Source organism: Haemorhous mexicanus, chromosome 4 (assembly GCF_027477595.1).
Source record: "Haemorhous mexicanus isolate bHaeMex1 chromosome 4, bHaeMex1.pri, whole genome shotgun sequence".
Lineage (NCBI taxonomy): Eukaryota > Metazoa > Chordata > Aves > Passeriformes > Fringillidae > Haemorhous > Haemorhous mexicanus.
This window is the reverse complement of record NC_082344.1, coordinates 46,076,691-46,093,211: the sequence shown is the minus strand read 5'-3', so window position 1 is coordinate 46,093,211 and position 16,521 is coordinate 46,076,691. Positions and strand designations below refer to the sequence as shown.

At 37.3% G+C, this 16,521-nt stretch overlaps 1 protein-coding gene across 3 annotated transcripts in view; it reads left to right on the top strand.

The window, feature by feature from the left end:
- The window catches only part of FAT1 (FAT atypical cadherin 1), a 102,761-nt gene extending 86,904 nt beyond the window's left edge, over positions 1-15,857 (top strand). For 2 of the 3 annotated variants that reach the window (XM_059844678.1, XM_059844679.1), the window contains exons 19-27: positions 3,038-3,839; positions 4,757-4,888; positions 4,996-5,159; positions 5,711-6,173; positions 6,658-6,811; positions 7,042-7,152; positions 7,358-7,989; positions 8,237-8,374; positions 14,156-15,857. In XM_059844678.1, coding sequence (XP_059700661.1) covers positions 3,038-3,839; positions 4,757-4,888; positions 4,996-5,159; positions 5,711-6,173; positions 6,658-6,811; positions 7,042-7,152; positions 7,358-7,989; positions 8,237-8,374; positions 14,156-14,778 — 3,219 coding nt within the window. In that variant the 3' untranslated portion in view covers positions 14,779-15,857. Of the gene's footprint in view, positions 1-3,037; positions 3,840-4,756; positions 4,889-4,995; positions 5,160-5,710; positions 6,174-6,657; positions 6,812-7,041; positions 7,153-7,357; positions 7,990-8,236; positions 8,375-10,432; positions 10,493-13,218; positions 13,255-14,155 lie in introns of all 3 variants that reach the window. The other variant, XM_059844680.1, reaches the window with a different exon arrangement.
- Positions 15,858-16,521: the final 664 nt, after the last annotated feature.

Sequence of the window (16,521 nt, the reverse complement as noted above, 5' to 3'; positions counted from 1 at the left end):
TTTATAATAGTGTATGCTGAATTCTCTCCACATTGGGATAGTTGTGACATATTTACACAAAGTCTATTTTCTTTGGGAAAAGAAGAAAAAATTCACACAGATATTTTAATTTGCTGTTTGAGTCACTGAAATGTTAGTATCCAGGAGCCATCAATATAAGGACAGATAAAGTTTCATTTAAGTGTAGTTTTGTTTAGGATTTAAGAATTGGGATGAAAATGGGGGCAGGTGTATCATTCCTCTGTTAGCCATTTTTTCCTCAGTAGTGATATGGCAATTTCCCCAAAGTCACCTTTTTGTTTATGGATGTTTTTCCTGTATATGGAATCAGTAGTGCAAGATTCATATGTTTTCCTTTAGATCTTCTCCAACAGTAAATAATTTCTATTTATTTTGCTTTTTAAGTGTATTCTTATAAATGCACATACAGGCAGTTATATTTGTTCTGTATAGACTGTTACACTGACTTGGTCACTTTTCATGATTTAGCTGCAGCTTTGGCCCTTCCTGATGTGCCTAGCTTTTTTTAAGTGTGAGATGCCTGTCTAACATCTTCCTTTGCATGAAATCTTGCAATTCTTTCACTTCTAAGCCACTTTCTGGTCTCTAGTCTGCTTGTAAACAGCTTGTCAGTATTTCAGCTATCTTGTCTTCAGCGCAGCAGCTGAAAAGTGCTTTTTTATTAGAGAATGAATATGGGCTATTTCAGTGGCATCCAGTAGCTAAACAAGTGTCTTAAAACAAATGCACTCATTTAGAGCAAAGACTTCTCAGAGACTGTAAATCATTAAAGCAGACTTTACTAATATGCCACTTTTTGTCAGTATTTTGGTCCTGTCTAATCAGTTGATTTCCAAGCTTCTTGACTGAATTCTTGAAATATATCACTGTCTTTTAATTTCCATTTGTCATTTTACACTTGGCTAGCTTTTTTCAATATACATACTGCTATTATTTGCTGTTATTTTGCAGTCCATGGGTATGAAGGCATCCAAGACTAAAACTAGCATTTCCCTATCACAAGACTCCTGTTCCAGTGATACACACAAAATTATAGACATGGCTGTTGAGGAAAAATATTCTTCCTCTGTTCCTTTAAAATAATATTTTTTAAAGTCTGTAGGAAGGCATTTTCTCAAGTTTGCATTATGTTTAATTTCTGCATTTTGATCTTGCAAATCACAGGTTAATGGCTGTGTATGATCTCTTAATACCCATTTTCAGTTTTTAGCTGACCTTTCCTGGTGTGCTTTTCAGTACTGATAGCTTTCACCTTAGTTGCTTTTTGAATAGATTGCTGAGGTAGTGATGTTTTTAATTTACAGGCATACTTTCATTTGAAATATCTCATAACTAAAAAAAACCTCGCTAAAACTACACAAACTTTCCCCATATGCACTCTAGGCACCCACTACCTCCAAAAGGCTTTACTTTTGTCATTTTAATAGAAATAAGGATTTTTTTTTCCCCAGTGGTCGCCTTATATGGGCATGCCAGTTGTATTTGCTTGTGCTCTCTCCAAAGGAAATAGATTATCCATTAACAAATGTCTCACAGCATTAGTGTGCGAAATCTTCAGCTATGAGTCATGCAGTCCTTTGTGCCACGCTCTGAAGTCTTCAGTTTAAAACCACAGCACATTTTAAAATATCTGCACTATTGAAAAACAATTTCTCCTGGGGCTCTTCTTTCCTACTTGCTGTCCACTTGTTATAATTTTGCTTTTCTGGTTTTTTCTGAGCCTTTTCTTGTTTCCCTTGGGCATTTCTTCTGTAGCTAAACTGCCGGCCTTGTCTTGTTTCCAGGCAGAGATCTAGGCAAAACAAAACTTTGCCAACTTGAGCTAAAGCTCTCGTTATTTATTTGGGTAACTGGAGGACAAGTTGCTAGCCATGCCTGTCTTTTGGAGTTAACAGAAACAGATGAAGACATGTAGCTCTAGGAGACATTCATTACCTTTAAAAATGCCACGTTTATGTGCCCATCCACAGATAATCTTGTGCCTGGAGTTACTCCTCTTTTGCTTAAATTTGTATAAAAAAAATTAAAAGCAGCCTCTTCACATAGGTCTTCCAAGTTTACTCTGTAAATTTATTGCTCAATCTTTTAAACAATGTAGAATATCTTCTACTTTCTGAGCCCTGTATATCCCCTCTGTACCTTCACATGTCTCCAATTCTTCTTTAACTATTTCTTCAGTGTCACTTTCAGTAACTGAGAGAGAGTTCTGGAAAAAGTAGATGGGAAATAAGAGGTGAGAAATAGAAAGAAAAAAGTGAACCCAAGGGAATGCTCTTAACTCACTTTTCCATTCTTTTTTTCTACTGTCCTCATACAACAACAGTGTATGTCTTTGTCCAAAAGGGATAGAGAATAGGGTGTTCCAAAAGGCTTTAAAATTGAATTAGGCTGATAAAGGTAGTTGATTAACTCTACAGTTAATCAACTAGCAAATAGCACTGCAGGTACCCACATCTTGTTTTCCTCTCTGTGACCAAAAATCATGAAATGCAACATAATTAACTTTCTGCATGCATTTTTTTTTGTTTTTGAAGTACCATTTGGCACAGTACATTTACTTTGTCTTCCAGCTTACCTCCTAATTGTAGTGAAGCATGTTGTACATTTCTAGTGCATGACTCATTTCAAGTTTGTAATGTGTTTCTGTCCTCGATATTAAAAAGCTTCAAGCACCATCTGCTGTCTGAAACCAGCTACTGTGCATTTCCTCTGTATTTGCTACCAGTGTTAATAGCTTCCTGGCATTTTCAGGTAATAAGAGCACTGTAGGCTTTCAATCTTGGGAGAAGTGAAAACGTCTTTGTGTGTGCCTGCTTATATAAGCTTTTTAAATTTTCAGCGTTAACTTATATGTTAGGAATTGTATTACAGAATTTATGTAAAGCATTTTCCTTTAGGACTTTTTGGTGGGTTTTTTATGGGTACAAAAATACAGCTCAACTGTATGCAGGATAAATATCTACAGTAGAATTTGAGATAAAGCAAAAATGTAAATCTGTCCTCATCTTTCCTTTAGGTGGCAGATAATGGAAAACCACCGTTGTCATCTTTGACTTACATTGATATTAGAGTTATTGAGGAAAGCATTTATTCTCCAGCAATACTGCCTCTGGAAATCTTTATCACTGCCTTTGGGGAAGAATATTCAGGTGGTGTCATTGGAAAAATTCATGCAACCGATCAAGATGTTTATGATACCTTGACATACAGTCTGGACCCCAAAATGGAATCCCTGTTCTCAGTTTCCAGTACTGGTGGCAAACTAATAGCGCACAGAAGGTTAGATGTAGGACAGTACCTCCTAAATGTCACCGTTACAGATGGAAAATTTACAACTGCAGCTGATATTACTGTACACATCAGACAAATCACACAAGAGGTATTAAATCACAGTATTGCAATACGCTTTGCAAACCTGTCCCCTGAAGAATTCATCGGTGATTACTGGCGCAATTTCCAGAGAGCACTGAGAAACATCTTGGGCGTGAGGAGAAATGACATCCAGATTGTTAGTTTGCAGCCTTCTGAGCCTCCTTCTAATCTGGATGTCCTCCTGAATATTGAAAAGTCTGGTAGCTCTCACCACCCAATGAGAATTTTGCTCCACAAGATAAACTCTTCTGTGCCTGACCTAGAGGAGATTTTAGGTGTCCGGATAATTGATGTGTTTCATAAGCTCTGTGCAGGCCTAGATTGTCCTTTGAAATTTTGTGAAGAAAAAGTAACAGTGGATGAGAACATCATGTCAACCCACAGCACAGCCAGGTTGAGCTTCGTCACTCCCCGTCATCACAGAACAGCAGTTTGTCTTTGTAAAGGTAAGAAACACAGTAAGGGAAATTGTATCCTTGAAAAAGATTGTTCTGGTTTTAAAAGGCAGTAGCCCACAGGCGGAAATTTATATTACAGGACAAGATCAGGAATGTTCTGTAACTCTCTCCATAGTATTTGCCTAATTTTATTTGTAGTAAAGAGTAATTCTTTCTTACCTCATTACCTCATTTCAGGAGTTTACATAGTACAAGTTTATGGGAGCGGATATTTTTTTTTTTTATAGCTACACCTTCATTTTCCATTTTATGAAAGAAGTTAATTTTTTGTTGTTGTTGCCTATCCTTTTTTGATGGCCATTTTCAGTCTCATGTGCACAAAAGTAAGTTCCTGCAAAGTACCTGAATACTTCCTTGTCTCTGCTTAGAGGAATAACCCACACAGTTTCCAGAATTGTTTGGGAATGAGAGGGTAATGTGGGAAATAAATATTCTTTAAAATATATGTAAGTTTAAAGATTTCTGACAGAAGATGAATTAATCTCTGAGGAAAACAGCATTGCTTTTTAAAATCTGGACTTAAACCTTGCTGGGTGAACATGAAGTAAATATTTAAAGCCCATTCCTTTTCTGTCTCCAATACAGACATGCTTTTCTCTGCTCTCCCCGTGTTTATGGGCATGTTGGATTTTGTGGTGAATGATTCTAATGGTAAACCTTAAACCACAATACCAGTTTCTCAATTTTACCAATTTAATTGAGTAATCAAGATAAGGATGAGCATCAGCCACTCTGTGTTCTGTTTGTCTATTCTGTGCCAGTCATGCCCCATAACTGTTATTCACTTCCTTCTCTGATAGTTAGGAATATCATTTGGGGCACTTCTAGCCACTCTACTTAAGAGTCCCTTTTCACAAAACACCATCACCACCAACAGAAAAGAAATAATGATTTTGGTTTTACAGAAGGGAAATGCCCCATGGTGAACAGTGTGTGTGAAGGAAACCCATGTCCTGAAGGTACTGAATGTTTGGGAGATCCAAAGGAAGGAAAATACACCTGTGTCTGCCAAGACAGCAAAACTGGACAATGTCCTGGTAAGGAATTAACTTTAAAAACTCTGTGTAAAACTATATTACTTTCCAAATATAAATTTGATCCCAGTCCTCTGCTAACACTTTTTATGCTTTTCTGTATTCCTAAGCATCAGCTGGCTCTGCTGTGACATTTACTGGGAGCAGCTATGTGAAATATCGTCTCATGGAAAATGAGAACAAAGAGGAAATGAAGCTGACAATGAGACTTAGAACTTACTCTGCTCATGCAGTTGTTATGTATGCTCGAGGAACAGACTACAGTATCTTAGAGGTACATTAAAATCCCCTAGTGCATATCTCCTCCTTTCTTCCTACCATCTTCTTACTATTTTTGTGTCAGATTAAAAGATTGTGTCATAACATCTCTGTAGAATGGTTATAACTGAAAATTGCTTTAAAGGTAGGGTGTGTTACACATCCAGGTGACAAACTTGTACAGAGATTTTTGCGTGTGTAAACAAATGAAGCTTCCTGAATTAAACAACTTTAAATTTATTTGCTTATAATACTGAAAAAGTATTATCATGCAGGAAAAGTTACTTAAAGCACAAGATGAAAGGTATTAAAGTATTGTAATATTTTGATTATGATCTGTGATTGCTTTACTAGAGGAACAAAATGTACATTGTGTACGTTTGAATTAAAAGAACCATATAGAATAAATCACAGTTGCTGTGACTGGAAAACAGTGTTACTAAACTGCTTTTTATGAACACCACCATCATTCTGTCTCTCCAGCAAACATAAACTTTTATAGGCATCAATATTTTATACTCTTTAAGTGTGCAGAGCATTTATTGGTGCTGTGGCTTTCCTCTGTAGATCCATCATGGAAGACTGCAATATAAATTTGATTGTGGCAGTGGACCCGGGATTGTCTCTGTTCAGAGCACTCAGATAAACGATGGCCAGTGGCATTCCATATCTCTGGAGGTGGATGGGAACTATGCACGACTTGTTCTGGACAGGGTGCATACTGCATCTGGTACTGCCCCTGGTACACTGAGGACACTAAACCTAGACAATCACGTGTTTTTTGGTGGTCATATTCGTCAGCAAGGTACAAGACATGGTAGAAGTCCTCAGGTTAGCAATGGTTTCAGAGGCTGTATGGATTCCATTGTACTCAATGGACAAGAGCTGCCCCTAAACAGCAAGCCACGCAACTATGCACACATGGAAGAATCTGTAGATGTCACTCCTGGGTGCTTACTGACTGCCACAGATGGTTGTTCAAGCAGCCCCTGTCAGAATGGAGGCATCTGCAACGCACTGTCAAATGGAGGTAAGCTGCTCTTTATTCTTCTGCTTTTAGCTTTCAAAACTGCTTTTCAGCTTCTCTGCTTTGAAGGACAAAATAACTTCATGCAAAATTCTTGGTTTCCCAGAGTTGTAGAAGGTCAGTTGTTGAATAGGTAGGAAGGCTGTGTGTACCTTCTAGATCCAACTGCTTGGGGTGTGAGATAGACAAAGTCCATCTGGGAAAGTGGGGATTTAATCTTCAGTGCTGGCATCTGAAGTCCATCCTCCTAACAGCCTACTTTGGGGTCTTTATTTAAAAATTCTGAAATCATTGGGAAAACTCCTGCTGTTAGACTTTGCCTCATCTTTCAATACAAACATTTCTATTTTTTCCCATCCTTTCTCTCATGTCACAGCTTGGTGGGTAGGGAGGAATTTATCTTAAATCTGTAGGTGGACAGGGAGGATTTTATCTCAAATCCAGTAAAGCCGTGTGCAACTTTCAAAAAGACTGTATTTGATTTCAGGTTACTACTGCAAGTGTGCACCTTTGTTTATGGGAACTCACTGCGATGTAAGTGTCAACCCATGTGCTTCCAACCCCTGCCTTTATGGTGGGACTTGCATCCCAGTCAGTGATGATTTTATCTGCCAGTGCCGAGGACAATATACAGGTCAAAGGTATGTTTGTATGGTTCACTGTATTGATGAACCCCTTGGAAAACAGGATATAAATGTAACACTTTTTCTGCTTCTTTTTTATGTGTTTCCTACTTGAATCTCAGATTTGAGACATACTGGAGCTGGCTGAAGTTAACAGCAGCCCCTGTATTACAGCTCTGAATCCCACATTATAAAATCGCTTGCAGTAAGATAAGGTTCAGCTGGTTTTGTTTGTTTTGCCTTTGCAGATGCCAGCTGGGTCCATATTGCAAAGACAATCCTTGCAAAAACAGTGGCAAGTGTATTGACAGTTTGGATGGACCTGTTTGTGAGTGTGAAGCAGGCTTTCGTGGAGAAAGGTAGGTAGCATTCCACATACATGGAATTTTAGTAGTATCAATTAACAGATTAGCAGTTCAAACTGGTTGAAATCTGGGATGTTGATAAAACAGCAAAATGCATGTTAGTGCGCAGTACCTTATAATAAATACATGTTGAGAACAAGATTACAACAAAGACTACTGATGTAAACTAAACATCACTGCTGTGCTCTGTTTCTGATAGGTGCCTGACTGATGTCGATGAATGTGTAGAAAACCCATGTCTCAATGGTGCCCTTTGTGAGAATACTTATGGCTCATATCACTGCAACTGTAGTCATGGATTTGGAGGCAAACACTGCACAGACATTGTTCTCAATAAATATGTTTCAACATCTTGGAACATTAGCTTAGCCGAAGTGATTGGGATTGTCGTTTTCATCGCAGGAATCTTCTTGTTAGTTGTGATTTTTGTTGTTTGCCGCAAAGTGGTTGGTAGAAAGAAGAAGCACCAGCCAGAACCTGAAGACAAGCAACTGGGAGCTACGACAGCCTTCTTGCAAAGACCATGTTTTGATGCAAAATTGAATAAGAACATCTATTCTGACATCCCACCGCAGGTTCCTGTTCGTCCCATTTCATACACTCCAAGCATTCCAAGCGACTCCAGGAACAATCTCGATAGGAATTCATTTGAAGGGTCGGCTATCCCTGAGCACCCCGAGTTTAGTACTTTTAACCCAGATTCTGTACACGGTCATCGGAAAGCTGTAGCTGTTTGCAGTGTTGCACCAAACTTGCCACCTCCACCTCCCTCCAACTCACCTTCAGACAGCGATTCAATACAGAAACCCAGCTGGGATTTTGACTATGACAGTAAGAGACATTCTTATTTTTTACTTTCCTATTAAATGGGTACGCTGGTACAATCTTAATATGAGTACAAAGTCTCTATCTATACCTCTTAGAGTACAAAAGGCATTATGTCTTTACTGGGTTTTGTCTCTGATCAGCCTTCGTGCTCTACTGAGTTTTGTAAAAATGGGTAGATCTCAACTTTAGGTAGTATTGATTCTTTAATCTAGAATCTATTCATTTTCTCACTTGAAACTTTTTCTTTCAGCTAAAGTAGTAGATCTTGACCCCTGCCTTTCTAAGAAGCCTCTCGATGAAAAGAACTCCCATCCTTACAGTGCAAGAGAAAGCATGTCTGAGGTCCAGTCTCTCAGCTCCTTCCAGTCTGAATCATGTGATGACAATGGTACGTAAAATGCAATCATTCTGCACTGCTGCTGCTCTTCATTTGTTCTGTCTTTGCATCTGTATCTCTTAGTAACAATAGGATTTACATTTATTGAATATATATTAAATAGTAGCTTATTTAATATATATTTGAATTTACTTATGTTAATGCCCAAATATGTTAATTTTTAAAAAATATTTTACTTATCTCTGTGCCAACTGTTAATTACTTTACTTAAAGTTTGTATAATCATTCTGCTGTTAGAATATTGCAGTGAAAATGCAGCTCAAGTTGCTCAGAGCTTTGTGTTTAAAACTTATTAGAATTTGGTAAACTTGTCTAGGTTATCCTTACTTATCAACTTATGCAAGAATACAGTGAATTTAAAAAATGGCCTCTTCACAAATATAACTTTCACTTTGCTGTTCAGCTCTCAGTAAAAAGCTTTCTGGTGTTACAGTTTCATTTGTTTCCTTCTCTTTTTCTTGCTGCGACCTCAGCTCCCATATGGATCAGATCAGTTCTGAGTGAGAGCAGAGTTTAAGGGACTGCTTGTAAGTTTGATTGCTTTAGTAATGAAGGAAACTTCACAAAAAGGAATTTTGTTAAAACAGAACAGTATATTTGGCTTTCACCATGATTGAAATGAATTCATAAAAACATTTCATACATTGAAAAAAGCCAATATAAAAATACAAATATTTTGATCACACCTCAAGTCCATCAAAATATAACCAGCATACATACTTGTGGGTTTGATTATTATTAATTGGATGGCTTTTCCATTGTGATGACAGATGCTTTTATAGTTGATATGAATGCATCTATGTATTCAGAAACATGTCGTACTGATTGGACAAAGCCACAGTTGTCTCATAACTTAATTTGCTAAGTTAAGGTGTGCTTTGACTCTTTATTCCACTTTCTGCTTTTGTCTCTGCCTGGTAAAAAAGAACTTGAAATTCCTTTAGCTTAGGAATAAAGAACATTCTGCTTCTTAATGAAGTAGAGTGATTTGTTATTAACAGCATGAAAAAAAACCTATCTGGTTTAATGATTGGTGAAAGTAAAATGGTATGCTTGCAGTCCTCATCATTTTTTCAGTAGACCTGATGCCAACTTCCAACTTCTTTTCCTGTGGTTTTAAGTGTTGTGTTGTACATGTTGTTCTCCCCTCCTCACTGTCTCATGTGTCTAGTATATTCTTTTTTCCCATTTCCTGCCATGTATTGATTACTCATTAATACATCATTTTAAGAGAATTAGCTGTAGCATCATAGATAGTGTTCCTTCCTTCCATTTTGGTAGATTCAGAATTTAATAGCTTGATATTTAGTCCCTGAGCTGTGCAAACAAGTTGCGTGTGCTTACTTAATTTTTACTCCATAAGAATAAATCCTTCTCCATTCCAAAAGTATCTTGAAGGAAAGGAAAGAGATAAAAAATACATTTGTTCAAGTTTGGGTTTTTTTAAATAAGTATGTAACATCCTGAATTTGGTATTCCTACTGTGGTATCTCTACTTTATACAAAACTTAAGTAGATCAGTAACAAATTTTCAGTAGGTATTTTTCATATTCTATCCTTTTAGTGCATTTCAGGGAAAATTTCTTTCCCATATCTTTCATTGGTAGGGAGGCAACATAGTTTACATATTTAAAGGAGAAGTCTAATGCAATAATCATTAATTCACTCAACACAAGCCTTGAGAAAAGTCTAGTTTGTTGCTATATAGATAAAGTATGATGCAAATGAGTATATTTTGGCAACATTTCAGAAATTCTAACACAAGCAGCCTTGTGCTCATGCAAAATGTACTTCACTAGTAGTTACAAGTACTTTTGTAGGTTTAGAAAGAATAAAATTGAGCTTTAGATATGTGTTTTATGTATTACATGCAACTACTCTCTAGATTGAGAGTGAATGTGCATGCACACTAATAATGTTGCTCTGTAAAACAGTAATGAACTGCAATTTCACAGTGTTGCTGGGGGTTTTTATGTGTATCTGTCTGCTGTTTAAAGTGATACTAACTATAGGTTTGTTTTAATTTGCTCCTTTTGTACCTTTTACAAGCTTCCGTAGTGACTGTAATACACCTTGTCAATGCTGTTGTTGACTCGGTGGAAAAAGAAGGTATATACATGTTTTCATATTTATTTACTGCTTTGGCAGAGTAATGCACGTTTGTCTCCTTACATTGTCTTCTAGTAATGTAGTCCTAGCTAGATGCGAGTTATAAAATATTATTTACTTAGACTTTCTGATAAGTTATAGCAAAAAATATATTTATATTGTAGATCTGTTAATATTTTCTTGAATATGCTGTAGATGCCTTGTGAACAGGTTTCAAAGTGTGTTTTCTTGGGAAGAAAGGGATTGGAATAAAAAGGTCTTGGTGCTTACTCTCTTCTGAAAATATTCATACTAAAGCTGCCAGCAGAATTGAGACAACATCAAAGGCAAATACATGCAGTACTGTAGATGAAACAGCAGCAGCTTCTGCTTTCTTTTCTTCTCCCACCCACACCTATTGATACCTTGTCCAGCTGAGCAGAATCTAAATGGTCTGGTATCAGTACTCACTTGTTTGGTCTTCAGATCAATCTGTCTCTTAAGGAGAAAAAATTATTTTTGTCTGCAGCTGAGATATGTAGCCATATACCTCCTCCTCAGTTTAAGTAGTAGTTTAAGTTACTATGCAGCCTTACAACAGTACCTAAAATGTACATTTGGGTATATGTACATACACGTATATTTGTGTGTGTGTGTAGTATGTATTTGGAAGTTAGGAGGAGGCAAGGTAGGCATTTTCCATGGTATTTTATTTCATTTCTGCTAACATTTAAGAACTAACCATTCTGGGAAACACAAACTCTTTACAAAATAATAGGAGTAATAAAAGTGCCAGTGAGTCTATACAAATGCTAACTGTTGTTTTAATTGACTAAATACTGCTTTAAGATCTAGTAAAAGGCAAATGAATCTCTCCATGACCATGAGTTTGCAGAGGTTTCTTCTGAAATAACATCCAGCCTATGCTTTCTATTTCTAGATGCAGACTAGGAAACAATGTTTTTTACTCAGTCCTGCTTAAAATGAAGCCATTGTAAGAACATAAAATCGATTAGAGTGGCTAAAGTTTCACTTTGGTTTATTATCTGAAGTACATCCTTTTTACACAGACACACAAAAAGTAGACAAATGCAAGGACTTCCAATTACTTGAGAGTATTTCATTAATGAGGGTGCCATTTCATTAATGTGTATCTATAGACAATAGCCTTCAGTGCAGAAAAATTGCATTGCACAGTACTTGGGAATGGGAGAATTACAAGACTAAAAGAGGCCAGATGTACCAAGGGAAATATTTAATAACTGATTCAGATTTTCTCTAAGATTTTAATTGGTAGAATCTAAAAATTATAGATGTAGTTCTCAAGTCAAAGATAAAAATATTGCTTGGTGGTTTAGTAAGATAAATACAAACATTGTGTGCATTGCAGTTGTAGAGAGATTAAATATGTCCTACTCCAGCTGCTTCTTAACATTTGAGAGTTTCTGCTCTTAATAAGCATTTCTTCTTTCAAAGCATCTTAGGAGGAGTTCTGCTTTTGAGCACCCTCAGGGAGGGTGTCAGTTCAAGCAGCAGAGATCCTCACTCATGCCTGCAGCAAGGTCATGTTCTGGGACAGATGGTCCTTACCTGTAGTGTCCCCAAGTGTTTCTGTCCAACGGGCATCCTGGAAGCATGAACTGTAGCTAATCTCATCGTAGGACAATTTTAGGCCTCTATTCTCTGCACTGCTCCTCAGGTTGTAGCTCAATGCAAATCAGCAATGCTGAGTGCAAGAGAAAATACAGCTCCAATCTAGCAGATTGTCACATAAAGATGGGCACGTCCAGTTCTAGTTTGTGTTTCTGCCATTTATGTTAAAGGGTCTTTGCCTCAGAAGAAGAGGAAAACCAAGATCTCTTCATACCTTGGTGAAAGTGCTCTAAATCATAAAGCCTATTGGCTTTAGTTTTGCACCCGATTTCCCAGGAAAAATAAAGAATATTTTCTTCTAAGCAGACTAATGATCAGAACCTTCTCCTGGAGTTGGGGCCAGAGATGTTTTAAGAGTCTTAGAGCTCAGACTCCATTGAACAGTCTGAACAGTATTTTTCTTGTCTGGGCTAGGCAAGCTTAAAAAAATAGGAACTTCTCTCTGAAGAGTCCTCTGTCCCTTCAGTCTTCCAAGAGATGAAAGTATGAATTCTTAGGAGAAGATTCTGCTGTTAGGATAGGCATAACTCATCCTTAGAGACTTTAATAGGGAATATAGATTCCTGAAGAGAGAAAGGTTTAATATTTGTCAGGGCTGTTCTCGGCTGAGCCTGAGTTGTTGGAATTGCCATACAAAGGGAGGCAGGTTCCCCAGTGTTTATGTGTGGAAGCCAGACACTAAAGGAAGGGTTACCTTGATACTCAAGAGATACTTCAAAGTGTAAGTGCCAATATGTGGATCCCTGTATCAAAACACAAGGGTAGATACAAGGAAAGAAAATACCTCTGTAGCAGCAGTCCTGTATATACTGATACAAAGACTTCAGTAAACTCCAGACTGCAGATTTTACCACAAGACAGCTATGTCCCAGCTGGCTGTACATTAATTCAGTAGCTGTCCTACAGTTCAAATCTTAACAAATAAGGAGCCCAGGAAAAAATTTTAAAAAAACCTTTAGTATTGCTAATTAAATGGGACAAAAGCAGTGTGAATGTCATAGTGCCTAGGCATTGTTTGTCTTCATATTGGTTCTACTATTTGATTCCTAACTACAGATGTTTTCTCCTTTTTCTTCTTATTCTGCCACCTAAAGAATCTTTTGCTGTTCCTGACCTCAGCAATTCAAGAGGTGACTTCTGCATGCAGTTCATCGATGTTCACCACAATTTCTGTTAATACTTGGTTTTAACACAGACTTACTATCAGTTGCTTGCTGTGCATTTGTCTGCAGTGATTTCTCTTTACTAGATTTGCACTGTATTACAACAGTCTATTTTTTTTAATTGGCATTCAGATGAGAGAAATTATTGGGTTCTAGTTAGTTTAGGCTTACATCTAGTTTTCAGCAAATACAAACTTATTCAAAGGGAGTTTGCAAGAGAAGATCAAATCGGGTCATTTTTGCATGATTAAGCTTGATTTTTCCTGTTTTGTTCTTGTAGTTGAATGTGGAATGTCTTTACTAATAACAAAAGATTTTTATCAGAGGTGTTCCTGTAGAGCTAACAGCATTTTGTGAAACTAACTTTATAATGTTCTTGAGCAGCAGAGTCACTTTAAATGGTCTGAAATGCTTTACCAAATAGAAATTGCTTCTTTTATGTAAGAAAGTCATGGGTTATGTATGCTAAATATATTCCTAAGAAAAATAGGCCATTGTTATCACCCTAACTAATTACCCAGTCACAATTAAGTATTTAGCTGCACCAGGTAGGGTGTTGATTCTTTGCTATCCACTGAACAACTGTGTATTGTGACAGCACATTCATAGGTGACTACAGCTCTTCCCATGCTAGGTTTGATGTCTGAGAAAATGTAAAAGTTCAAGTGTGAATGATGCACTGTCTCATGCATGGCATAAAGTGAAGTTGTGTTGAATGTCTTTTGTGCAACCAGGGCAAACTGCTGATTAACAAGTAATGTCCTAATCACAGTGATTGCATTGTCTTAATACATGTGTCGATTTCTCAGTTCAGACTGACTTGAAAACAAGACAGTAATACTATTTTTTTATTTAATTAACTTTTCAGGTTATCACTGGGATACATCAGATTGGATGCCAAGTGTTCAGTTGCCAGGTATCCAAGAGTATCCAAATTATGAAGTGGTGGAGGAGTCGGCTCCCCTCTACACAGATCCAAATGCCATCGATACAGACTATTACCCTGGTGGTTATGACATAGAAAGTGATTTTCCACCTCCACCTGATGATTTCCCTGCACCTGATGAGCTTCCACCGTTACCACCTGAATACAGCGACCAGTTTGAGTCAATACAGCCACCCAGAGACATGCCAGCCGTAGGTAGCTTGGGTTCTTCTACAAGGAGCAGGCAGAGATTTAACCTCAATCAGTACCTTCCCCATCACTACCCTGCAGACATGTCAGAACCTCAGACCACCCCCGGTGGCGGCGGCGGCTACAGAGAACCGTACGCTCCGTACTCACTGGGGTTCAATCCAGACTTTGAAGCACCCCCTGTAGACAACATGTCCATGTCTGTGTACGCTTCCACAGCCTCCTGCTCGGATGTGTCGGCATGCTGTGAAATGGAGTCTGAAGTCATGATGAGTGACTATGAGAGTGGAGACGACGGTCACTTCGAAGATGTGAAAATTCCTCCGCTTGATTCCCAGCAACATACAGAAGTCTGACACACTCAACAAAAGTGCCTGGACTCTAACAAACTTTATCAAATCTAGAACAATTTTCAAAAGCTTTTTTATTTTTTCTTTTTTCCACGGTGAATGCTTTTGTTTCAGTGAGCTAAACTGGCATGGCAGCATTGGATCATGCAATTCATTTCATTAAATGAACCTCTTTCCATTTCCTGACCTACTGTATTTGGAAAGTTCTAAGTATTCCATTGGCTGTGCCATTTCTGAACATCTTTTATGTACTTACATTTTCTATGTTAAAGAAAAATCACATACCACTTCTCCATATTAGCATGATGCATATATTTATATAGTTCTAATGCAATTAATTTTCTCCTATTTTTTGTAAATTTTATGTACAGTTTTGATTTTAATAGTTTTAACTAGATTTTGTAGATATTTTGTGAATTTGTTTTCCACTGAAACTAGTGGTGTTAGTGTGCCATTAAAAATGAGCACCCTGACTTATGATAATCAGGGCATCACTGTATGTATTCCCCTGAAAACTAAGGTTTGACATTTCATTGTAAAACATTCGACATATTCACACAATTTCAATTGTACATACATTAGGTCTGATATTTTTCTGGGTCAGCTATATGGAAATGTCTTAAATGGGTTGCTGTATTTTAGAACTGTAAACGTTTTTTTCCCTTCTTGGAAAGTGTGTTGGGGACCCTCTGCATACCAGTTTAGAACCAAAACCACCATGACACAGTTTTTATAGTGTCTGTATATTTGTGATCCAATGGTCTTGTAAAGGTTTTTACTGAAAATTACCATTAACCAGTCTTTCTTACTGACAATAAATTATTAATAAAATACTTTAGCTTTGCTCTGTGTATCTCTATTATATAATATACCATTGACAAAGCATTCAGTGCAGCATTTTTTAAGTCTGTATATGTTTTGTACTGTATTAAGTTACTTGCTCCAAGCAACTCCTTTTCCTCTCCTCTGAAATCAGCCTGCAGCTGTGTTAGAGATGCTCACAAGATGGCAGTGTGTGTCTGCTTAATGGTGTTTTTAAAAGTAATGGGCCAGTCTGAATAAAGATTGATGGGTATCAAACTGCAGTAGCCTTCTCGGTAGTTTGCATTTTTCTTTAAACATATAATATCAGCTATGTGAGTTGCTGAATATTTTTTTTTCTCAAGTCACAAAAATATATACAAAGGAAAATCTCCAAGATCTTAAGATGCAGTTTCTCCCCTACTTTATCACCTGAATACTTACTTTCATGACTTACCCCTTGATGGTGCACCTGCATGCTGAAATGGCCGTGCCATTATCTGACTTTTACTACATAATTGGTGGTTTCCTGCAATTATATTTCAGTTGCAGTTTCTTACATTAAGTTCACACTAGAAGTTTACCTTGTAGAAGTAAAGGTGGATTACAGTTTTCCTGTGTATTATCCAGCTGCTTTTCTGAATAGAAAAGAACAAAGCCTTTAACAGAGTTCTCTAGCATAAATTTGGCCTGATGGTAAGCTAAAGGAATAATGTAACTGTCTTCTGCCTCTTGCTTAAGGGATGCTTTTTAAGTTCAGAACAGATTTCTTGGCACATTAGTGAATTTTTAATATAGCCTGGAATCCTTTCAGCTCCACCTCCATTTTGTTCCTACTGTCATAAAGTTCTGTAGCCTAGAAATGTACAATATTAGATTCTCTCCAATCATGAGAGCTAAGCCTCAGTCTTCTACCATCTAGGGGAAGAGGGTACTGTATTTGGAGTG